General features: G+C 50.7%; 2 protein-coding genes across 2 annotated transcripts; both read left to right on the plus strand.

Moving 5' to 3' along the window:
- Nucleotides 1-2,882: 2,882 nt before the first annotated feature.
- On the plus strand, nt 2,883-19,265 carry LOC105189202 (uncharacterized). The gene is given in 5 exon segments (XM_083287585.1): nt 2,883-3,022; nt 6,136-6,271; nt 6,273-6,388; nt 8,124-8,197; nt 19,126-19,265. Coding segments are annotated over 5 exon segments (606 nt in total).
- Nucleotides 19,266-19,820: 555 nt separating this feature from the next.
- LOC105189201 (dynein heavy chain 2, axonemal) lies at nt 19,821-24,855 on the plus strand. Its single transcript, XM_011151154.2, has 4 exons — nt 19,821-19,917; nt 23,225-23,301; nt 23,414-23,756; nt 24,815-24,855. Exons 1-4 carry the CDS (start codon nt 19,821-19,823, stop codon nt 24,853-24,855), a joined length of 558 nt encoding a protein of 185 aa, XP_011149456.2.
- Nucleotides 24,856-25,052: the final 197 nt, after the last annotated feature.

A 25,052-nucleotide genomic window follows, 5' to 3' on the forward strand; every position in this document is an offset into this window, starting at 1 on the left:
ATTTGCGCGAATTCAAATTTTAATATATATTCGAATAATACGACATTTATATCCGCAACGATGCATTTATTTCCGCATCCCCGGATATTAGAAAGAATATTCTCGTGTGAGAGAGACGTGGGGCGGGAAATAGAGAGAAGAGAAAGAGAAGTGGGCAATTTGTGCGTTAATCGAGACAATGAAATTCTGGCGCGTCTCAGACGACCGAAAAACCGCGGAGAGAACTCGTCGAGACTGCACGATATAAAGTACAATGGACCGCGCGCGCGCGTACGCTCGTCTATAAAATAATTCAATTTATTTCCTTGTCCCGTGCAAACAGAGATACATCCAGCGCGCGGGGATCTCTCGTTTTTCTCATCGCAAGACGTAATTATCGACGACGTCGGGAGGAATTAAAACAATGCTCGGATGTAAGAAGTCCGTAAGAAGTAACTGCGCAAAGTTTAACGAAAGTTCGTTTTTGGCACTTTTGATCGCGAATGAACTTGAGACCCCTCCTCGTGTGGTCAGCGACTGGCCTCCCCGCGACGTCCGTTGCCTGTTTTATAGCGGGAGTCCTCGCGAATATCCCGGCGAACGAGCGTCGTCTCGCGTCTCAAATTCGTCGATCGCCGGCCCGGAGTTACAAAACTCCGGGGCTCGCCTTAATCGCAAAACGTCCCGGCGTTTTTCTCGCGTAACAGTAAAGTTACAAAAGCTCCTTACGCTGCGAGACAGTTCCCGGGGAAAATCTTCGAGCACGAACTTTTCGCCAAAACTACCCCTATCTCCTCCCCCCTCCCCGCACCGGTGCACTGCGGAAACTCTACCTCGATTTTTCAGATCGCCTTAGGAAGACCTTCGGTAAAGAGAGACAGAGAGGCAGAGAGGGAGAGTAGGTAAACGACCCGACATGAGCGAGCCGCGAGTCGACTAATTTAATTAAAACCGCGCCGCCGTCCACACCAACACGGATAAGCCCGCAATTCGCGATACATTCCAACCCCTCGCATTCAACATGAAAATTAGACCGACGTACTTGTCGATTACCGCGTTGTTTAAAAATTCTAGAGCACTTCCAATCTTCATCGAAATGCTTCCGCGCTTCACACCGCGGAATGAGATGAAATTTGGCGAGAATTCGCTCTGCTAGATTGCAAAGATTAAAATATTCCCCGAGGTAGAAAATAACCAGCTCCCCGCGACCGGACACAAAGTAGCGCGCCGCATTATCGAACATCGTCAAGAATTCAGGAACGCGATGCGAGTGGCGCATCGAAAATATAGAAATGAAATACGGCTTCTCGATGTGCCGCTACATCGATGGGTATCTTTAATCCGTGACACATGATTATCCTGGAGGGGGACAGGTGGCGAAAACGATGCATAACGATATACGCCACCGCGAAATAATATGCAAATCAACCGGCAGGCTGACGCTCGCGGCTCGCGCCGCAGCAAGCTGCGGAAATTGCTGATGAAAATTCCGCTTGACCTACCTACCTACCTAATTAATGAACAGTTATGGTATGACAGGATTCTCCGGGATATTCAGAAAGTATCGACCCGCGCTCTGGACTATTCGACTGCGCCGGCATACTGTATATTTTTCGTTCGATTCCCGACTAGAAATTTTGACCAGGTTCACCTAACATTGATAAGGATCTAATAGGGTGAGTGAAAGGTAATCCTTAAGTAAGTCAGTTCTTATAATGCCCTAACGAGTAACAAACCCTAACAAATGAGTATAAGGAAGATAACCTTTGTAAGGTTATAATGATTGGGTCCTTAATGTACCAACCCAGTGTATGATACAATATGGTTCAGTTAAGCAGGTCCTTGTCGGAATCTTATTCATTGTACCTAATATGATTTGCATCATCAAGTTTTAACCAAACAATTTTTGGGTGTCGTTTCCAAATATAAAGATGTTTGCATTGAAAAGACAGTTCAAATTACTCGAATATATTTGTAAAATGCTATAGAAACTTTCCCTTTTTTCAGCAGTCAGTAAATACTTGTAAAATTAACGTGACATGCAACTTTTCTCTCTAACACTACTTTACGTCTTGTCACCTTGTGATACTTTATGATCTTTTGATATTCATTTTATGTTTCTTTTCCGAAACATTTTACAAGTATGCTCGAGCGATCTGGATCTATTATTTCATGCAAATATCTATTTATTTGGAATTGACATGAAAGAATTCTCAGCGTGTCATTTCTGATTTCTAATGTCATCATCCAATACGAGGCCTTGGCGAGTGATCAGGAGCCATAATTTGAAAAAAAAAAAAAACGTAATAAGGATTCCATAAGGTAACTCAATAAGGACCTGACTATGAATCCTTACTAAGGTCCCGATATCCACTCTGCGTTACATGACTCACTAGGACCTGATAGTATTATCTTATTGGAACCTGATGTCCAAATGAGACAAACCTGATCACAGGACCATGGGATAAATTTCTAGTCAGATTGCTCGCAATGCACCAACTATTGACCCTTTAATATCACGACGATCGCCGTTTCAATTCGCGTTGTCCTGTGTCGTCCGCGATAATACATGAGGAAAACGAGCGATATAAACTCGTGGGAAACATTTCGGAAACGTCTAGTCGATCAGACATTTTCCGCAATAAATACCAGCAGCTTGCGCAGTGACACTTGCTCCTTCACTCCCCCGCGCCGCCCCCCCCCGCGTTCAAATTCCCACAAAGCAAATTCCCACAAAGCAAGTTCAATTTGCGTTAACATTGTTCGCGTTACTTTTCCACGTGTGCGTGACGACGCACACGCGCTTTCGCAATTCCAGCGGGAGCAAAGCGGCACGAGTGGAAGGATTAAATCGAAACGAGACGCACTCATTAGGCGGAGGAAGAGGCGCGTCTAATGGCTGAATGCCGGAAGCGCGCAGCGGCGGAGCAATTACAGGTGGGCACGCAGCGCCGCGAAATCGATTCGCGCGACGACGAGCGGCGCAAGATCTATTGGCTGCTGCTCGACCTCCCGAGCTTCTAGACTCGCCGAGTGTTCTCCAGTAATTGTCAAGTAATTATCCTGGAATAATTGGCGCTTAATAATCTGGCACCGTTTGTCGTCTAAATTGCCGCGCGCTTCATCGTAAAGCCGTAATAGGGCAGTCAATGGATTCGATGCGGGTGCAAATGACGGTAATTGAATCCTTGCTAATGCAATCTTAGCAGCGGTGCTCGAGCGCGGTGAAGCGCGACGAGGCAGGCCTCCGTCGGGATGTAATTTCTTTTCTCCTTTTTCTTTTTTTCGGACCGGCTCCGGGCTCTCCCCGTGGCCGGTGGTGTTGGTGTCGCTTCGCGGGAATCCCCGCGACAAATGCGTGTAGTCGAGCGCGTTCGGCTGCTCCCTCCGAAAATCCCACGGCATGCTCCGCTTGCACAATGAAGCATCGCGAGAGCTCGGCGAACGAGACGGAGAGACGGAGAGACGTTCCGGGGTTCCGCGTCGTGCTTCTTTTCGAACGTCGGCGCGCTCGGGAAAGACGTGCGCCGTTTAGCACGGACATTTTCGAGAGCAAAGTGCTCCAGTGGCGTAGCGAAGCGTTTCCCGGAGGCTAGTTTCGGACAAGTTGGCCTCGGCGACGACGACGACGACGACGACGACGACGACGACGACCGCCGACTCGCGTCCGCAGCGGCGCTGTACTTTCGCCCCGGGAATACACCGGGAGGGCGCGCTTTATTATCGTCACGCCGACTTATTCGCGCGGCTGTAAAGATCCCTCGGGAGAGTGTTCTCGCTTCCGGCTGCCGCGGAGGACTCGCCGCGCCGCGACACGGGCCTCGCGTGTCCTGTCTGCTCCTACGCTGCTATCCCGTGCCCCCTAATTTCTGGAACGCGCGAGCCGCCTTCTTCCTCTCCTCCTGAATTACGTGTTCGAACGGACTCGCGCTCTTACCTTCCCGGCGCGGCGCGAGCGAGCGACCCCGTGAACGCCCACCGCGGAAAGGTTTTCCATTTGCCCGGTCTCGCGCGGGAAAGTATGGTCATTAAAATGTACGGTCACGCGTAGATCACGTCACCGTTACGTGGTACAGCGCGGCGGGAGAGTTTACCGGAACGGCGAAGCTTGTCGATCAAACACGCGATACGTAGGCTGGCGTGGCGCCGCGTAACAATATTAACGATCGCCGCGTCGTCGCGCGGGAACGACGAATATCGGCCAAATGAACAATCAAAGCCGATACGAATTACTTTGCACGTGAAAATGGAAGGAAATGGACCGGGGCGTATCCCCAGGCGGAAAAACTCGACGCGCCCACGTCGACATCGGGCCGCGCTCACTTTTGCCGGACGAGCGAACACACTTGCGCCCCGGCCTTCAACCTCTAACCTGCTTTACGGAACGTTCCTCTAAACGCGGAAACGTCTGATGAGCTTTTCGCTAGTTAGATGGGCTAATATATATATATATATATATATAGAGAGAGAGAGAGAGAGAGAGAGAGAGAGAGAGAGAGAAAGCGTATGTAAAGCCGCTTGGGTGGCGGGCTCAAAGTTAAAGCGCGTGTAATCGATAATGGAAATAGCTATAATGCGCGTTATTAATAAAACTAATACCGGGTTCCCGGCGACGCGACATGCATAGCGCACTCCCATGCGGGATTGCGACGTGATTCGCGTGCTCTATCGGCTTAAGGATTAACTCGTTTCAGCGTTCCGATATCGGGTCATCGGGAGACCTGAAAATTCGGGCGCGCGAAGCGCCAATAACCGTCGATGGCGTGTGAATTCCCTGATACACCGGACTAGCAGATCTGCGGATTAAGCTGCCGGCCGACCATTGAAATGTCTACGATGAGATATTGTCCTTCCGCGGACGAGCGATTGCGAGCGCTCTAAACGAAGCGCCCGGCTTCTTCCTTCTTAAGCGCGGCCCTCCGCGTCGCGGATGAGTCCCTCTCGCTTTTTTATCAGACGAGCAATTGATCCGCGTACAGCGCGCCCGCCGCACGACATCCGCCCGTTAACTTCCGCGTAGAGCTTGGAGAGTCCCCGTCATTTACAAGAGCCTCGGTCGCGCAGAATACGCAAACACGAAGACATCTGCCCGCCAGACCGCCGGGACGAGTTACCTCAACTCCGTAACGGACAGCAATCGATAGGATCTCCCGTCTCTCTCTCTTTCTCTCTCTCTCTCTCTCTCTCTCTCTCTCTCTCTCTGTCTCTCTCTTTCGGAACATCTTCGATTTTCGCGCGTGTTTAACCGGCAATCAAGCGGCCACGGTCAATAAAACGGACTCGCGGATCAGCGAAACTCTTGCTTACCATTACATCATGCGCGAAACGCGGTCGCCCTCCGCGCGAGGCGACGCGCGGTGTGATGAAGTGTTTTCGGCAGGAAAGTTCGGCAAACTTTCTCCGAGGAAGCGTCAGGATGGAGAACACGGGACACGGACATACGACATGACTGCCAGCTCATTCCGCTCACTTCGCCGATGTGTCCGCGGACAAGTTCGAATTAGCAAGTGCGCCAAGTTACGGAATGCCGATTGGTGGTCGCTCGCGCTCCGCTGCACGCTTCCGCGCGGACGGAGCCGGCAGGCGGGCAGGGAGGGGAGTCACGTGAGGCATTCACGTCCGCGGAGTTCGCTCTGATCACGCTGGGCGAAAGCACGAGCCCTGAGAGAACAAGAAACTTCATTTCCAAGCGCATCTCGAGCCCTCCCGAGCTCGAGAAAAACACAAATTGCGATCGCGCGCGCGCGACTCGATCAGGATGCGCCGCGCCGGCCGGACTTTTGCGCCCGCGTCGTAGCCGCGGCGATCGAGAAGGGCTGTCTGCCCTTCACTCTCTCTCGCGAATCAAGCGTAACTTTTCACTTGGAAAATGGGCAATCACTCAGAAGGACGCGAAAAAGTTGCGCGTCTCGGTCGCATCAAGCGTCGTCCCGCTTAGCAGCGATATGAAGCGCTGCGTACAATTTCCCGTTGGTGTAGAGGGTGAGGTGACGATGACGATGACGATATATACGTCATCCGAATATAGAAAAATCATAATTCATAACCAAAGTATGCGAGCCCGCTCGCGCGCGCGCGCGCATGTATGTGGTGGCATTCATATTACGGCATCGGACCGCCGGTATGCGAGTGCATCTTACGCGGAATTTGATGCAGGTATGCCGAGAAGGACGATCGTGTGACGCCGACAGCGGTACCCTGAAGCTGTTGTCGAATCGACATAAAGGGGTCCCGCTATCATGATCCCCTTCAGCTGCCAAATCCTGAGGACGATCCCATCTACGAGAGCCTCCGACACTCGAGGCTGTCTCGCGGCCATGAAAGCCATTGTGGAGGGGACACTCTATTCCTCGATTGTGCTAATTCTCGCCCTTCTCTTCGTCTTGCAGATACGTACCCAATATCCGACGCAATAAACACGTGGACAGTTCAATACGAACATTCGCGCGCTATCAACACCGCTCGTAATTGTAGTTAATTCCCAGCCACTCGATAATCCCTCCTCGCTCCCCGCACTGACCGTGCACTCGGGGCAGCCCCTGCGAGTCGAGTAATTATCTTTGTGTGTGCCGCACGCGGGCTAAGGATGCTTGTTACGGCAGGCTCGCTTTATGTGCACGCGCGGCGAGTTCGAAAAATTACGACGTCGCGTGTATGATGTGTGTGTTGACGCTCAAGCGTCGTCGCGCTGTTCGCTTCGCATTAACCGACGAGTGACGTCGATAGCTGGAAGCAAGATCTGTCCTTTTTTATGTTGCGCAAATTTTTCAGCGGACGCGCACGGTCGGACCAAAGTGCGAGAGTTCCAAATAGATCGATGCAAAGGGCAATTTAGTGCGGTTTATCGTCGTTGACAGGCACGTCGAATTTACATCTTTATTCGACGGCGCACGCACCCGTGTGTTTGTCTAACAGCCTTTCGCGAGGGTGTTCGATGTTTCTCGTTGCGCACAAAAAAACCGCGGCGTACACCGTGTTTCCAGCATGCGTTCTTCGCGGCTCGTTTCGTGTCGCGTCGCACAAATTTAATTCTGTGCTTCCTGTGGCCTTTGGCTCCCGAACGCGCGCGCGCGAGAGAGACTGCTGATGGCATTAAGCCGACGCGGTTAATTTAACGCATGACGCCGCGCGCGCTATTTCGCCACCTGTAAAAAGGTGGCGACAATTACATCGTCTTTATCGTCCCCCCTTTATCGTCTCGCCTCTTCTTTCACTTCCGCGACGTCGAAACGATCAAATGCCCCGTCGAAATATAGAAAGGATGTCTCATCGTCACTTTTCTCTCTCTCTCTCTCTCTCTCTCTTCCCCTGCCGCTCCTTTTCTTTTTATGGGAACGGTTTAAAAGTGAAATAAAACACTTCCGACAAATGAGAGCGAGAAGGAGAGAAAGAGGCTTGATAGATTGGCGTATCGTAAGGTTCCAATATTTTTACGGGAGAAACGACGTCGCTGGAGATTGCGACGGTAAGAGAGAACGCGCAACGCGCTGAAATGAAGGTGCAAGGGACAAAGCGAAAGAAGAAACAAAACGACAGGTCACACAGTCGGAAAAAGGACGGTGCGAAAGTACAAAGAGACGAGAAGTCATTCCGTTAGGGGGTGAACAGAGCGATAGACGGCGAAACGGAGTATCGCGTGTATACACACACACACACACACACACACACAGCCTAGCCACATGCATTTCCCAAGAAGCCACGGAAGTAATATATTCCCAAAACCGCAAATTACAGAGAGTCAACGAAGGAGATTCGTAATTGCTTTGACGCGCGCGCGCCATAATGATAATCCTGAAGTTAAGGATAACAAGGCATAGTCGCGAACACGAAGAGGCTGGCCGGCCGGCGCACAAAGTATACAATAGAAACGAACGAGAAAGAAGAGCGGTGACGAAGAGAGAGAGAGAGAGAGAGAGAGAGAGAGAGAGAGCTGTGACAAAAAAAAGTCTCACGGCTTCGTTTCCGCGCGCGTGTACACGCTTTCGTCGTGGTGCGCGTCCGCAGAACGTCACGTACGACGGTACGCGCGTAAAACATTCGTTCGCGAGCTGTGTCGAGGCACGATTTTATTGCCGCGGGAAATACGAAATACGTACAATGGACGCACGGGGGACGCCGATCGATGAGCCGCATTGCCCGGATAGCTCCCACGACCGTCTGGATTTTGGGAATGCCGGCGGACCTAATCTCTGGCAGATCGAGCGAGAGGCGAGCTTTGGTAGAGCGCGCGGTGTAAGCTCGCGAGCGCGAGATCGTCCCGCGAATCGAATCAATCGGTGACAAATAGACTGGAGCGCGGCGGGCGCTCGTCTTCGAGCGGTGTAACGCAGCCATCGAGTCGAGCTGCTGCTGCGCTCGATCGGCCAACTTGATGGAATTTGATGGGGATTTTGCGCCGGTAAACGAGGGAGCGATTCCGCAAAACTCAATCTCGCGCTGCTTACACTCGAGTTTCGAGTTGCGCGCGCGCGCGCGCGCGCGTTGTGTCATCGCAAGCGCGCGCGCTCGCGCGTGTGATTCGGGAAATAACTGCGTACGTATATAAACGAGTATCCAAACGTTAATCCGCCTTTTTTTAATCGGAAAGCGGAAGCGCGTCGATATTCCCCTCGATTAATCGCAATCGCCCCCTCCTCCTCGTTTTTTCTCCTCTTTTCCCTCTTGCGTTTTTTCTCCGTTGTTTGTCCTTTTTCGCGTAATCGAAACTCTCCGCTCGCTCGCTCGTCCCTTGCCCGCTACCCCTGCCCTGCCTCTCCCCCTCCCCCCGCCCCCCGCCATTCCTGCCCGAAACCACATCGCCTCACCACGCTCCTGTTGTCTCGGGCCCGATTTATTCGCCGCCGTCGAAAAGAGCTTTAATCCGTGTTTGAATCTCTGCGCTGCGTAAATTATGTTTACGCATTTCGATGCTTCAGAAATTTCAGCGAAGGGCGCGCGGAGGATCGCGGCGGGAGTCGGGACTCCGAAATTTCTGATATCCGGCCGCGATACGGCGGCACAACGAGAACGGCTACATCGATTTTAATGTTGTTACATTTATGTAATCCGTAGGAATCGCGCCATCGGACATGAATAACCATGTGTAGGTGCCGCTGCGAGAACAAAACGAACGCTCGCAATAAACAAATACACAGCCGATCGCCGCGTATCCGATCGCGCGGGGCTTTTAATCCTCGCGGGAAAAAAAAAAGGGAGGGGAAAAAAAAATGCCGCGAGAATAGCCGGCAGCCCAGCGGGGGCTTTTTTTTTTTTTTTTTAAATTCGCGTGCAATCGCGATCGTTATGCTCCGCGAATTGGCGTGAAATCTCTCCGATGACGCTTCCGGTTAATCGATCGTCCCATTAGGTAGACAACACTTAACGAGGGGATTCTACCGTCGAGGACGATTGTCGGGGATAAACAAGGACTCGGGAAACGTAAGCGCCGTTAAGACGACGAGCGCTCGCCTCGGAATTCCGTAAAAGCCGCCGGACGATCGATGCGGAGATGCGATGCGATCCCTGAGATATAACGTCGCGGGTATAATGACCGAATGCAGAATCCGAGGGTACGCCGGAGGTAAATCGCGCCCGTTCTCCCTCGGCTCCCACGGCCCCCCGCGAGACGTTCGGTTGCCGCGACTCCTCTCTTCCCGCCAGCCTCCGTCTCCAGCGACGATAAAACTCGCGTCCAAGTAGAGACGTTTAATCGCGCGACGATCAACACTTTCTCGTTAACGGCGAGGCATCCTTGTGCCGCTCGCGAACGCTGCCGGAACGTCGCTCTTCTGCTACGGCGACGCCCTTCGGCCAGATTTATTCCGGGATCACGGAGGAACGAGTGTTCTCTCTTTCTTCTATACACACAAACACACACACACACATCCACACATCCATATACACACACAACACTCTCTCTCTCTCTGTCTCTCTCTTGCTCTGGACAGATCCTCGGTCCGTCCGTCCTCGCGAGTTCTCGCGAGAGAACGGCGCGCGCGCGACGTATTCGGAAATAAATGAGACTTTGTTGGAATTGAACGACGCGCGGGTTCGAGAGAACGTCGGGACGACGGCGCGGCGTATGCTAACAACTGTGATTCAAACTCGCGTCATCGATTTCCACGGCGGTATAAGGCGGAGAGAGATCGGGCGAGAGGAGGAAGAGGGGTCGATCGCGTACACGGTGTTGCCCGGTTTCTATGAATTTTGCAAACGGCGATTCCTATGAAAGATCGCGGACGCATCGCGATAAAAGGGCGGGCATACGGTCGAGCGCTCGCGCGATTGCACAATGTGTGACTCTCTCTCTCTCTCTCTCTCTCTCTCTATCTCTATCTATCTCTATCTCTGTCAACAGATGCGGCGCATAAAGCATATAAACCGTGCGACGACGAGACGGGGAGCTGTTACGCGTTCCTCGGTGGACGTAGCTATTCGCCGGATAAACAATTACGAATTCGACCGAGACGCTCGAATCTTTTTTATCCAGCGCATCCTTCGTGCGTTAATGATCTCGGTGGAGATCATTAACGCAAAGCGGAAGCATCGCGCGGTTTTTTCAAACAGGGGACGCAATCCCCGTATATATCGTAGCGTAACGAGTGGCCGATAACGGGGAATGGGGATATCTGAATGTTTGGTACATTTCGCGATTCGCGCGCCCGATGCGCCGAATCGCTCGGCCAACGGCACGCAGGAGCTGAATCTAATTCGAAGGAAGGGGGAGAAAATTGCCTCATTGTCGCTCTCGATTTTTGCCGGCTTATCGGAATCAGAGCGTCTCGATATTACTCGTGCTGAACACGCGTTCCTCGAGGAAGCCTGACGTCGGGCGATTTCAGGATTTGAATGTTCGGCCGAGTATCGGCATTGGGTGCGTTCACGAAGCTCAACGGTTGCACAACAGTTGAGCATCCGATGAGTGAGCGGTGGAAATGTACACTGAACGCAACTGATCAGAGTTCTGCGCGATTTTGTTGCGCGGGAAAAATGTCAGATGAACGTATTAAATATTACGGCCCTACGAGTCTACACGCTTATGTGTCTTGTAATTATTAAGTATTTTTATAAATATAATTCATATGTGTCTGTTACAATGTATCCTTTCACCATCCTTGACACTCCCCGCTATATATATTTGGATTTATATGACTATTTTCTTGGTTATTTCCTTCATTCATGGGCTGCTGCGCCATGTTGCTTCGAAGACTGATCAGTAAAGATAGCGACGAATATTTATGATGAGAAAAATGGCGACCGCTCACTCAACATGCTGCGAGTGAGCGCATCGCTCAGTAGCGTTCAGGACGAAATCACCCAACAGTTGCAGAACCGTTGAGTGTCGTGAACGCACCCATTAATAATGAAACAGCGGACGACATTCGCCGCGTCTCGCGAGCGCGCGGACGCACGATCGAGTGACGGTTCTTTTCCGCTTGATTTTGCAGCGCCGACAGTTTCATCGGGGAGCCGCGTCTGAGGGAAAAAGCATAACGCGAACTCAATTTAAAATGTCACATACGCCAGCAAGTGCGCCGCAACGACGAGAAAGGGGGAGGGAGGAAGGGAGGAAGGGAGAGAGAGAGAGAGAGAGAGAGAGAGAGAGAGAGAGAGAGAGAGAGAGAGAGGGAGAGAGAGAGGGGGAAGAGAGAGAGAGAGAGAGGGCGAGAAAGAGAAGGAAAAGAAGAGAGAGAGAGAGAGGGAGAGAGAGAGAGAGAGAGAGAGAGAGATCACGCAGATCCCGAGAGGATTTATTTCGTTGCCGCCCGCTCTCGCGCGCATCCGCATCCGCGCGCGGCCGCCATCGCTAAAAGTGACAAGATTTCACCCCCTCGTTCCTTGTGACATTTTCATCCCTTTTATCTCTTTGCACCTTTTCTTGCGCGCCGTGTTATACGCAGTGCTTCTCTGTGAATCCGCAACGAATGACCCGCTCATAAATATCGACGTCCATGCATATCGCTGAGTAATTCATGGGGAACGATCGCCGGATAAATCGATAGTTTAGGCAAATATGCGCGGAGCAGCGGGATGTTCTCCTCGCGGAGGAAAGGCGGAGCGCCCGACGCTGCGATGATGAAATTGACAATCGCGGCGCTCCTCCGTGCGCTTCTCCGAGATCTCGCGTGCGCGTACGCGCGTGCGTTTGGCGTTCCTCTTGTTCCTCTTGTGATTCGACACCGACAACGCGGTGAGAGGAACGGGGAATTACAGCCGCGATAAAATCCGCGGGCGAATTTCTCCGCTCGTATTTAATATCGACGAGCGACTGGGCGAGATCGTTCGGGCGAGAAATTTTCCGATGTTATTTACTTCTAAACCAGAGTTCAGGCGGGCGCGGCCGTATAAACTTCCTGTAAACTTCATAAGAGCGATCCACGGTCTCCTAAGAGGACGAGCTCTGACGAAATTTCCCGCGTCGAACTCAATAATGGCGAATTTACGCGTGACGCCCGCGCGGCGGCAACGCGCGAACTTTTCCACACACAGGCACAATTTCCTCGCGCGATCACAAAGTTCCCCCCCACCCCGGTCTTTCCCCTTCGTTACCGTATCGTCCGCCTCACCCCCCGCATCCCTTGCTGCCGCGTGGCGCGGCACTTTTAACCCGTCACGGCATAAAACGATGTGTTTTATGCGCCGTCCGGCACGTTACCGGCTTAACGCCCGTCCGCGCGCGCGCGCGCGTCGAGGAATCTTCCTGAGTCGCAAGGGAAATTTTGACGTCGAACGTCGAGCAGAGAAGGAGGGTGCGTCACGCTCGTAACGTAACGGAAAATATTTTTTCGACGTTTCGCGAAAGAATGTCGGATCGGACGTCGGTAACGAAAAATGGCGTGGAGAATGGCACGATGGATGGATCGCGAATGACGCCTCGCATCGATGTAAACAACAGTATGTTCGAATGATGATTTTTATATGTTTGCGGGGAAAGACCCGACTGGAAATTTTGATCAGGTTCACCTAACATTGATAAGGACCTAATAGGGTGAATGAAAGGTAATCCTTAAGTAAGTCAGTCCTTACAATGTTCTAACGATATATGAGTAAGGAAGACCTTTATAAGGCTATAACGATTGGGACCTTAACGTACCAACCTAGTGCATGATATAATATGGTTCAGTTAATCAGGTCCTTGTCGGGATCTTATTCATTGTACCTAATATGATTTGCATCATCAAGTTTTAACCAAACAATTTTTGGGTGTCGTTTCCAAATATAAAGATGTTTGCATTGAAAAGACAGTTCAAATTACTCGAATATATTTGTAAAATGCTATAGAAACTTTCCCTTTTTTCAGCAGTCAATAAATACTTGTAAAATTAACGTGACATGCAACTTTTCTCTTTAACACTACTTTACGTCTTGTCACCTTGTGATACTTCATGATCTTATGATATTCATTTTATGTTTCTTTTCCGAAATATTTTACAAGTATGCTCGAGCGATCTAAAATATTATTTCATGCAAATATCTATTTATTTGGAATTGACATGAAAGAATTCTCAGCGTGTCATTTCTGATTTCTAATGTCATCATCCAATACGTGGCCGTGGCGAGTGATCAGGAGCCATAATTTGAAAAAAAAAAAAACGTAATAAGGATTCCATAAGGTAACTCAATAAGGACCTGACTATGAATCCTTACTAAGGTCCTGATATCCACTCTGCGTTACATGACTTATTAGGACCCGATAGTATTACCTTATTGGAACCTGATGTCCAAATGAGGCAAACCTGATCAGGACCACGGGATAAATTTCTAGTCGGGGACGCGCGCAGAATCTTCCACCATGCTTTCTAGCCGGAAGATGCTCGAGTCACTGAAAAACGTCGCGAGTTTCATTGGAAATTTTCAATTTTCCGGCCGTATCGCCCCAAGCGCCTCCTTCGCGATTTTATTCACGGTTTTAACACGCAACGGCACGCGAAGCCGCCGCTTGAACTTGGTAAAATCTTAGTCGCATTTAGGCATAACGAGAAGCATTACCGCAGACACAACGGATATTCAGTGGACGATCTATCAAATGATACGCGACGCTCACCGCGTGCGATGGATCGCCACGTTTCGTTGGTATCTTCCATCTTACTTGAACTGCGGTGCTGGATGTACGAAATAAAACGCGTGACAGATTGTCCGACAGCGTATGAACTTATTTGAAGCTTTAAAATCGCTTCCTCACCGATGAGCGTGCCACGCGTGCGCGTGCGCGCGCGAAATATCGAGCGACTTAATGAGAGAAGTCTTCATAGCGGGAATACGGCGACGGAACAAGAAGTGTCATTTATTCGTTGACAAAGAGAAGACAATCGTACTCACGTTAACCCGTTCCCGACGTTACCGCGCTTATCGCGTTTCGCGATAACCGAGTCCCCGGGGGATATAAATTCAGTTTAGACAGCGAGACGCTGCCGATTTCGTGCGCTCTGCGCGCGGTCCAGCGTAAAGATGAAATAAATTATTTCATTCAGATGTTGCCCGCGCGCCGCTCGAGCACTAATTCTTTCGTCGAAGAGCGGCCTCGCGCGACGAGATGCGAACGATTAAACGGGCTTTTCACCGGATACGGACGCGCCCGTATACGAGCGAAAAAGCAGTTAGTTCCCTTTCGCGTCTGATCGAACCGACGCCGGAACCCAAACGTGCACGAGACAGCGAAAGCACTCGAGGAAATCTCTCGTCCGCTCGTTCGTTCGTTCGTTCGTTCGTTCGTTCGTTCGTTCGTTCGTTCGTTCGTTCGTCCATCCGTCCGTCCGTCCGTTCGTCCGACGAGCAATCGATTGCCGAAGAAAAGCATTCGCGGGAACACCGCGCGTCGACAAACAACCGTGGACCTACAGCTTTCGCCTCCCACGGTACGTAGGCGTTTATTACTCGTTCCTTCACAGAAACACGCCAAATCGAAATTCGAATCTGAGCACGGGGCGCAGTGGAGATAAGTGTCGGCTTTTTTACGCTTCGCTAATTTTCTCATTATCGACGCGCTACGTTGCGCTGCGACACACCTCGACTCGATGGAAAGGAAGAGTTACGCACTGATTCACCGATTGAGATCTTCCCTCGCTCGTTTTCGAGATGCGGCCCTTACACGTTTACGTAATTTAGTAATTTGTCGCCGGCGAACAATTCGTTTCAATTAGCTGTGCATTTCTCCGCTCGTCGTTGACGTATCGGTATCTGCGTTACGCAAATAACGGACGGCTGATCCACGATTCCGCGAAAGAGCAAACTTTGACGAAATTCTCCGCGTTAAACTCGATAACGGCGAATTTACGCGTGACGAAACTTTCACACACACACACACACAGGCACGCTTTCCCCCGTGATCGCAAAGTCCAGCAACGTAAAAGCTTAATTATTCCGCGATAGAAACCTTTTTACTAGTTGTAAGAACTAGCCGATCTTCTTACAGCGCGATCCAGCGTCTAAACGAGACTGCTTTCGGTCTCCCCGGCTGAGTTACAAAAATCAAAAGTGTTTCTTCTGGTCGAATGTGCACTTTGACGACGACGCGAGGGAACGTTAAAGTTGTCTTCCACATTGTTCGAGCCGCGAAGGGACCTGCTCGCTAGTGTCCGCGATGGTAATCAGCTGGAAACCTATGCCAAGCTTCCATTTCAGACGGTTCTTCGTTCAATTAGCATACATACGATATCTACGGTTGCTTCTCCTTCGACAATCGACCTGGTTTCGTTTAAAGTAGAAATAACGGCACGTTAATTAATTCGGGGCCGGGCATCGGCGGAATTACACTCCGCCCGGAATATTTCATATTTTTTTTTAATTATTCTCCGCGCGCCACGCGGATCGAATTAATGGAAAGAGCACAATTTGTGTCCGAACGCGCTGGGTACTACTCACTTGAAAGCGCGCGCGCGCGCGCGCCCTTGCCTTTTATCATTTAAACGAATGAAACTGTGTTACATCGGCCCCGTCGGTTGTACGCTTCTCGCCATCTTCTTGCTGTGTTACATAACCGATGGCAGTGCAATCAATATGTACCTACCTCTTGTACCACGCGCGAGAATGCGCGGCGACGGACCACTCGCAAATATCGTATTATTAATAATTAATCGAGACGTGTACGTGGTCTCATTAATCCTCATCATTCGCTCGCTCGCATAAAAAAATGTCGGTTCATTAGGACCGCGCAACACGGTCCATCTTTCGAGATCAATCATCCCGGTTTTCATAAAAGTCGCGGACTCGTGCCCCGTGCGGACGACGGAAGCAGCGATGAGATATCGGCGACGCGAGAACGCGTATCTCGGTGTTTGCAGCCGTACACGCGCCGTGTTTCGCCGGGATATAATTAAAAATGGTGCGGGGGGGGGAGGGGTAGAGGGGCAATGCGGAAACTTTATCGGGGGGGACGTGTCTGCGGCAGTGGCTGTGCCGTACGAACGCGCTTAAATATGCGCGTATCTGTTTTACTCGATTAAGTCCCGCGTAAGTCTCGCCGGCCTGGAGATGCGCCGTGTTTCATAACTAGTTCTTCCTGGCCTCGAAACTCGCCTCGTGTTCCAGCTCAATTTCCGCTCGCCGGTCTCTATGGTCTATAGGTGTGTTTTGGCGTTTCGGGCCATATCTCTGAGGGAACTTCAGACGGCCATTACTACCGGTCGCGCTGAGCCATTGGTGAGGAAAATTGTGACGAAGAGCTCGGAACGTTTCCCATTGCGAGTCCTCGCTGCAATTTCGAAAACATTGAGCCGTCCTCCTACGTGTCAGAACCGTCGCGCATCTATCGCATCAAATGTGTGACTCTCTCTCTCTCTCTCTCTCTCTCTCTCTCTCTCTCTCTCTCTCTGATTTGGTTAATGTGGAGATGCTCATAATGGAGTTGCGCGCACACACACGCACACTTAAAATTGATAATATTTCATTCGCACCCTTTTCCGTCCGGGTTGCGCATAAAAAGCGGGAGTGTCGAAAGGCCGCGGAATATTTCTCGCCCGTCCACCCTTTCCACGGAGCGGCGTCAGGCACAGGACGTCGTTACATCCCTCCGATTACGATTCGCAGCGAGCGATGCGTTTACAAGGGTATTGCGACGCGAGACCCCTCGGCAGAACAGATGTCGGTGTTCACGCGCGCTCGTTCCTTGCCTTGGTGGAAGGGTGCGCGGAATAAAGAAAGGGAAGAACGACGCGACAAAGCCATTCGGGTTCTCTGATCGGTCAATAACGATTTCCCGGGAATATAAATGTCTCCCCGCGAGCAGCCAACCGACGCCGTTCAATTCGGAGTAGGTCCCGCTTTGCCTTTTAATCTTGTAGCTTCGCCTCTTTTAATCTCGTTCCATCGACCTACTCGCTCGACTATCCCTCCCTCCCTCCCTCCCTCCCTCCCTCCCTCTCCTCCCTCTCTACTCTCTCGCTCTCTCTCTCTCTCTCTCTCTCTCTCTCTCTCTCTCTCTCTCTCTCTCTCTCTCTCTCTCTCTCTCTCTCTCTCTCTCTCTCTCTCTCTCTTTCCCTCTCTCTCTCTCGCGCGCCCGCTCCGCCATAACCCGCCGTTGCAATTTCTCCTTTCCGCTCGTCCGTCGATCTAAACGGATGTACGCGATGGACGCTCCACGTTTTACGCAGGAGACCGCGTTTACAGAGAACGCGGAAAACGTACGCCGATACCTATACGGCTCCCGAAATATCGAAATATTTTGTCGACCTGCACGCGCGACATTCGAACTGACCGACACTTTACGGCACTTTCATATGCACGGCGGCCGATCGCTGCTGCGTCAAAGGATTATGGTAAAAATGTTGCTCGCACGGATTTACGATTCGTTCAGAGACGGCCAAACGGATGGTGTTTGCGCGTGCGCGCCCATGAATTGTACATTTCAGGACAATTAAAAATGTGCACTCATTTGTATGCGCTTGTGTGTGTGTGTTGTAGGTGGGTGAGTTTCATCGAGAAAAACGTTGCAACGATTAAACGTATTAACTCAAAGGCGCGCAGATTTACGGAGCCGCTGAATTAACGGTGAATAATTTATTATGCTTAATAATGTTTAATAATTTGAATTTAGTTTAATGCGATTTAATTTAATGCGATCCGCTCGGGGCAGTAGAAAAGTTCACGGTGAACGTATGTACAACGTCCGTGCACCGGGGCGCTCCTTGTTTTTCTTTTTCTTTCAAGGATCAGCTCATATGTGAAGTCCTTTTTATTGCCTCGATATCCTGAAATATTTGAAATACGATACAATCGTCGCGCGTGTTAAGAGACGCTGCATGTATCTTTCATACATGGTCAAGCTGGAAACGTTTCCTCTCTCTCTCTCTCTCTCTCTCTCTCTCTCTCTCTCTCTCTCTCTCTCTCTCTCTCTCTCTCTCTCTCTTTTCGCGCGTTTCATACACGGAAATTATATTAATACTTTTCCAGAGAAAGAGAAAGAGAGAGAGAGAGAGAGAGAGAGAGAGAGAGGGAGAGCCAGCTAGCAGAACCCTACATATTCAGCGGGAACTTCGCGAGGATCCAACAAAGAAAATTCTGCGCGATATGAAAACACGCGCAGAAATTGAAAGACCGAAGACGTCGATATGACTTTGTCCTCTCGCGCCCTCCGTCCATATAAAAACGCTTCGATTTTACCTGCAAGAGACATTTACGCGGCTGGCTTTGGGAATAACGCGATAAAAGTGCAAATGAGCAGTACTTAACAAACTGGAGAAAAACAATCTACAAACTGTAATAAAACGGGCACGGGGGAGAGACAAGGCAGAGGCATTTATTCGATAGCCGTTCGCAACATTTGACCGTAACAGCAAGTAATTATTCGTGTCAAAGGCGGCAATTAATATTAGCGGCATCAAATTGTACGCGTTCTCGCTCTTTGTTGCGTATTGTAACATTAGAAACCGTCTTCGTCGACTGATTCGAGAGGAGTTTTTCGTTCGAACTCGTGACTCGTTTGTCGCTGTAACGCATCGCTTCTAATAATTTTGCCCAAGTATTTCCCGCTGAATCACTCACGGAATCGGGAGCGGCATTGGGAAAATTGTTTCTATACTCTCTCGCTTGCGTTCCCTCGTTATGCGTTTTATATCGCAGCCTTATAACGGATGCAGCAATTACTCATGCACAAAATGTACGTGATTATTCTCCGACGCAAATGAGGTAGTAGCTCTGAAACGAGGTAATGCACGTAATTTTAACGAATAGACGGTCACAATGAACCTAATAAACTGAAGTTCCGCGATTTACTCACCGGAACGTGTAATGCGGCCAACGAAGTGAAAGGTGTTGGTGAGCTTTCTGAAGCTCTAATTTATAGGGGATGGCGACTTGATGGTAACAAATAAACGAACGTGATTAAGGTGCACTGCTGATGAGAAAAGAACACCATATATATATATATATATATATATATGTATAATAAAAGTGATAATTTCAATCTACAATCGACGTCGCCTTTGGGCGCCGCACTTTCGGCAAAGATTCCGCTTTCGTCGTCGTCTAATAACTGTGATCGCAAATGCGACGTCTTTTCTCGCTCAACCGAGCTCATGAACAGCGGAACGGGGGTGCATTTTTTCGCTTTTGGCGAGATATTGAGAACCGCTTCAACAACGAACGATCGGTCCAGAAGCCGATCTACCGCCTAGACCACTCCTGTCTCTCTCTCTCTCTCCCCCTCCCTCCCTCCTTCTCTCGCTCCCTTCTCGCCAACTTCGCGCTGGTGCTTCAAGATATCTACGGCGAGAAACGCTGAAAGATTCGGCGCCGTAACAGTCGGACCGGGCGCATAAATCAGCTGCACAGGCTCGAGCGGGAAAGAGAGAGGTAGAGTGAGTGAGTGAGAGAGAGAGAAGAGGAGAGGGAGGTGACGACGCCAGCAGGCCAACCCCGTCAATAAAATGCAAAGACGGAGAAATAAAGTTAAAGATAAGCCGCCCCCGGACCCACACCGAGAGTACTTGGACGCCGAGTCCAGCGATGAAGCGGAAAGGCGCGGTGAGATTTACGAGAAAAATATTAAACGCGCCCGCGCTCCTCCTCCTCGTTGCTGCTCTCCCGATTTTCCGCTCCTTTCGCGGCTCGGCTCCTTCAAGCTGCCTGTCCCACTTCCGACACACGCTTCCTTCCCAGAGAGATCCGTCCAACGTCCTCTGTTTCGCACGATCTCACCGCGAGCGCTGTTATCGGTCTCATCTAATTCACCGGCCGCGAAACTCTGGGCTGGGTATCGCGGACGCGCCAAGTCGACGACGACGCATTCGCGAGGAGAATATTAAACGGGCTCTCTCACTTTTGACGGCCCTCGGAGAGAGGCGAGAGACCGGCCGTATCGATCGCTCCGTATCGATCACCGTCTCGCCGCTCGTTTCCCTTCAACCTTCACGTCTTTCATAGACACACGTACATACATACCTACATACATACATACATACATACATACATAAATAAATAAATAAACACACCCCTCGCAAACCGCGAACACTCGCGAGTCTCGCAGCGGGATTCGCGGTTCCACGCAAACTAACAAATTCGCGAATATTTTATGTCACACAGTTATAGCAACACGTGTCGATTAATTACGTGTCGAAAGTGAGCGATCGATTCACTTAACAATTCGCGCGCGCATAATTCGTGTCGCCCGGCGCTCTCGATTTACGATACTTATTTACGAGAGAGCCGATACTACTTCCGTAAATATGTATTAAACGAGGCAACAATAATAACCGCATATTAACCGCGTACACGCGGAACGAACTTGCCCTGACCCCGCGCACCCGACGCTCGTAGTCGCTCGAGTCCAAATTCGCGAATTCGACGACGGCACACGATTCGCGATTTGCAATTACAATAGCTGCTTTAGCGCGCCGGCGCGCGTTCGAGGCAAACATGAATTCCGCGGTAGCCTCAAAGACAAAATAGCTGTGATCGATGTACGATCGCCTGAGCGTAGCGAGAGAGCGGCCGGTATTAATAAACCGACTCTCTCTCCCTCTCTCTCTCTCTCTCCCTCTCTCTCTCTCTCTCCCTCTTCTCTCCGTTTCAATAATTATGATATATCGCGCGTAACCCGGCAACTTGCGGCGGCGATTAATCGGTCATTCGCAGATTCCGCGCTACTGCCCGGCTCCTAATTTGTCCCCGGGATTATGGCAATTTACCCTTCGACCCCGATCCAGCGTCCGTCCTCCCGCACGTTGGAAAATGAACCTAATTCGTCCGCCAGCGAGTTCTCATCGGTGCTCACACCGACCGAAAGTGGGTGAACTGTGGATAAACCGATAATCTATATGCACGGACTACCTACGTCTATCCGCGTGCCAACGCGGACTAACGTTATTAAACGCCGGAGAGAGGCTACTCTTCCGCGCGGGGGGAGGGGGCGCGAAGCGATTGGCGGGATCTGCGAGTTCGCGGTCTGCGAACGATTAATGTCACATGACACGTACGCGTGATTGAGGAGCGCGATTTTCTTCGTCGCGCCGGAGGCGTTCCCCGCTCGCGGGGAACACGTGCGGCTGCTCAATCAGACGGAGAAGGAATTAAGCGACGATATATATATATATATATATATATATATATATATATATATCTGTTGAATCGTTCCTCGTGCGCATGTTTCTTCGTTACGAAATGGACGCGAGACGAGCGCGACCACGTCGATATTAAGATAACAGATAAATATATAGAAAAGGGTACGTCTCACCGATTTCGTTCATTTTGAAATATGTTATAAAGGATGAAATTCTGAGTGACTTTTCCTAATACGATTATATGGGGGTCGCTTACAGTTTCTGAGATATTTGACTTTAAAGTTTTATAATTGTACGTTGAAGTATGTTTGAAGTGTATTTGAAGCGGACAAGTAATTTTCATTCACTTTAAATATAGGAAACAGTACATACAAGCGGGAGAGGGGCTCCACCCCTCCCCCGCACCCCCTCCCCAAACAAATCCTAACCTAACCTAACTTATTGCATCTTTATATATTTGTGGACATTGTTGACAAAAGTTCTCTTAAGATCTATCACCTGGCTCAACTTAATTTATAATATCTGCATATAATTAGGTGTTGTGACTTTTAAGGAGATCTTTTCAGCATCGCCCAGCAATATATAAAGATGCAACAAGTTAGGTTAGGTTAAGAGAGTGGCGGAGCCCCTCTTCCGCTTATATGTACTGTTTCCTATATTTCTATGTATATATACTATGTTTGGATTAACTATTTGGATTGTACTGTAAATAACGTCAGCTTATGATATCTGAAATTTAACATGAAAATTCCAAAACTTTAAAGTCAAATATCTCGGAAACTATAAGCGACCCCCATATAGTTGTATCAGGTAAAGTCACTCAGAATTTCATCCTTTATAACATATTTCAAAATGAAAAAAACCGGTGAGGTGTACCCCTTTCTATATATTTACCAAATAACAACTGAGAGAGAGAGAGAGAGAGGGGGGGGGGGAGAGAGAGAGAGAGAGAGAGAGAGAGAGAGAGAGTCGAATCACTAGCGCGATCCATCATTCCGAGGTAAGTCGTTGATGGAAACAGCGAGGCTCGGTTTCGTAATTCCTCTGCTCGGTCGCGCGCGGTTATAACGTAACTATGCGAATAATTTCGCGCGCGGTGGCGGTGACGATCGGCGCCGCGAGACGAGAGGAGCAGGAGGACGAAAGAACGATAAGTCGCGAGAGGCGCGTCGCGGAAGAAGAAGACATCGGCGCATGGTATCTGCATAATGTCCGGCTATCATAGCGGGATAAATTGCCGCAACGTGGCGCACGGTGTGGCGTCTCGATCACGGCGCGACGCGACGTGTTTCCTCTTCCGTCGATTTATTAGCTACTCGCGATTTATAGTTCCTATTAGATTGCCGAGAGCAAAGGCGAGCGGGTGGCGAATGGGCGGCTGCGCGACGGCCTGAGATCGTTCGAGACGAGGAGGAGGTAGCGCAGGGGGAGGTAGGAGGCCTGAGGGATGATATCGGGCCGAACGAGAGACCCTTAGAACGAATGTCTTCTATTTAACCGGGCTGGCGGATTTAGGAGGACCCATCGAGAGCCGTTCCAATTGACGACTAACGAACGGCCTCGTGCGCGCGTCGCGTGGAATTTGTTTCCCCTTTCCAGTGTGCCTTTATTAGTTACGACGAGGAGCGCGCTCGCGCCTCTCTCGCGCGATGCACCCCGCTTGAGGAAGAGAGACAAAGAGAGAGAGAGAGAGAGAGAGATGTCTCGCTTTCGACAGCTAGGTACCATCACGAACCACGATACGGGCGATTATCGAGCGGCTCTTGTTACAGACAAAGAGGAGGAATACGAAAAGACCGCGGCGATCGGGCCGAGATCGAGATACAGCGCGGATGAACTGAACGAATTGGTAAGCGAGCGCGCGTTTTGAAACTCGGAAAAGTGAGGATTCCGAATCGGGTGACATGAACATAAAACTGTTGATTCCGACTCGCTCTCTGTGCTGCGACGATTGTCCTCAGGTTCGAAGTGTCAAGGATATGACGACCCTGAGCGGCCTGCGGGACCTCGACTGGTCGCCTCAGTGCGACGCGTACACCCGCGAGTTCTTCCGGAACCCGAGCTTGCCGATCCTCTGCATCTATCATTCGTGCGGCAACCTCACCGCGGAGCATTCGTTCCCGACGCCGAGCGTGCGCGAGCTCAACTACTTCGCGAGGCAACGCAACGAGGTCTTCCAGCCGGAGGACTTTCGCGAGCGCGTTCTCTTCGGCTCGGTCAACGACAACGCCGAGAGTCATACGCTGGCCATCATTCGGAACGTGCTCGCGCCGATCTTCTTCACCATCGACACTTGGCCCGACAGTATCCTCTTGTAGCGGTCGCTGGCCCCGCCCGTGTTACATTATATTACGCGGCCGTCGAAGCAGCCGATTGATTATTCGCCTAATTAATGCGAAAAACTTTTCCCTCCCGCGATCGAGGTTGGCCGCCGAGTGTCGTAACGATCCGAGCGGCCGAGCGGGAAAAATTCGCCAAGTTTTTTCCCCCCTTTCTTTCTCACTCCCTCTGTCGCTGTTTTCTCTCTCTCTCTCTCTCTCTTCCGCCTCTTTCTCTCCTTCCTAGGTTTACTTTTTTTTTCCCTCTTTCGTTTCGGCAAATAATGTACATTACACAGATCGCGAGTTACGGAACTTTAATTGAGTCCAGGCACGATATCATCCCCGTCGGTCTTTCCGCGGCACCCCAAGTGACCCACTTGAGGCCGCGCCGCGTCGCGCCTCGTCGTTGCCCGCACTATGTAAATTCTGTTTAACTTTCAAATCCCGCCCCGCGCGCGACCGGTTGATTTTACAGTCGGCGCGGTGATTTAAAGTTTTTCGCGGATTTAAATGTACGTTTAAAAAGCTTCGCCGGCGAAGGACGCCCCGGGGAGACATCGCGCGCGCGCGCGCGCGCTTTATCTCCCGCGACAGCTCGCGATTCAATCCGATATATCCGCGTCGCGTAATACACGATCGGTCGCTCGCCTTCGCGGGCCGCGAATTCGCGGATTCGCTCTCGTCCGGTGTGCCGTCGTAATCAGCGCGTTATCGCCCGCGAATCCTCTTCCCTCGTTTCCTCGCTCGCGCGTTTCCGTTTAAATCACCGCGGATAAGCGCTCGCCAACCGCATCGCCTTCTTCGAGGCGCGATAAGCGTCACGCTTGTCGCGCTTAATGCTCGGCGATATCACGAGGTCTTGGACGTCTGCCTATCGGGAGAGGCCGCGATGTTAATCACGATGTATCTGTTTTTCTGCCAAGCTACGGAACAGCCGTCGGTCGACATGTCAGTCGGCTTATCATTCAGGTGTCAGTCGGTTGGACGCAACCACCGGCGCGCGATAATCCTGTGACGCGCGCCGAGTCGATCGATCGATCGATCGATCGATCGTAGCTTGTAGCTTCAATCGACAGCCCTGATAAAGGAACTACGGCGGGACTAATCTCGCAATGCCAAGGGCGATCGCGTCGCGATCGTCCATAGTCGCTACGGCTTAAGGTCATAACAATCTAACGTGATGACATTACCAACTGAATTGCCAACTTTAGCGCTGCAATCCCGTTACCGCCACGCACAACGCAAAGTTCCGGCTCGTCCGCGGGGAGGGTTGCCGAGT

The sequence above is a fragment of the Harpegnathos saltator genome, unplaced genomic scaffold (genome assembly GCF_003227715.2).
Source record: "Harpegnathos saltator strain DR-91 unplaced genomic scaffold, Hsal_v8.6 scaffold31, whole genome shotgun sequence".
NCBI lineage: Eukaryota > Metazoa > Arthropoda > Insecta > Hymenoptera > Formicidae > Harpegnathos > Harpegnathos saltator.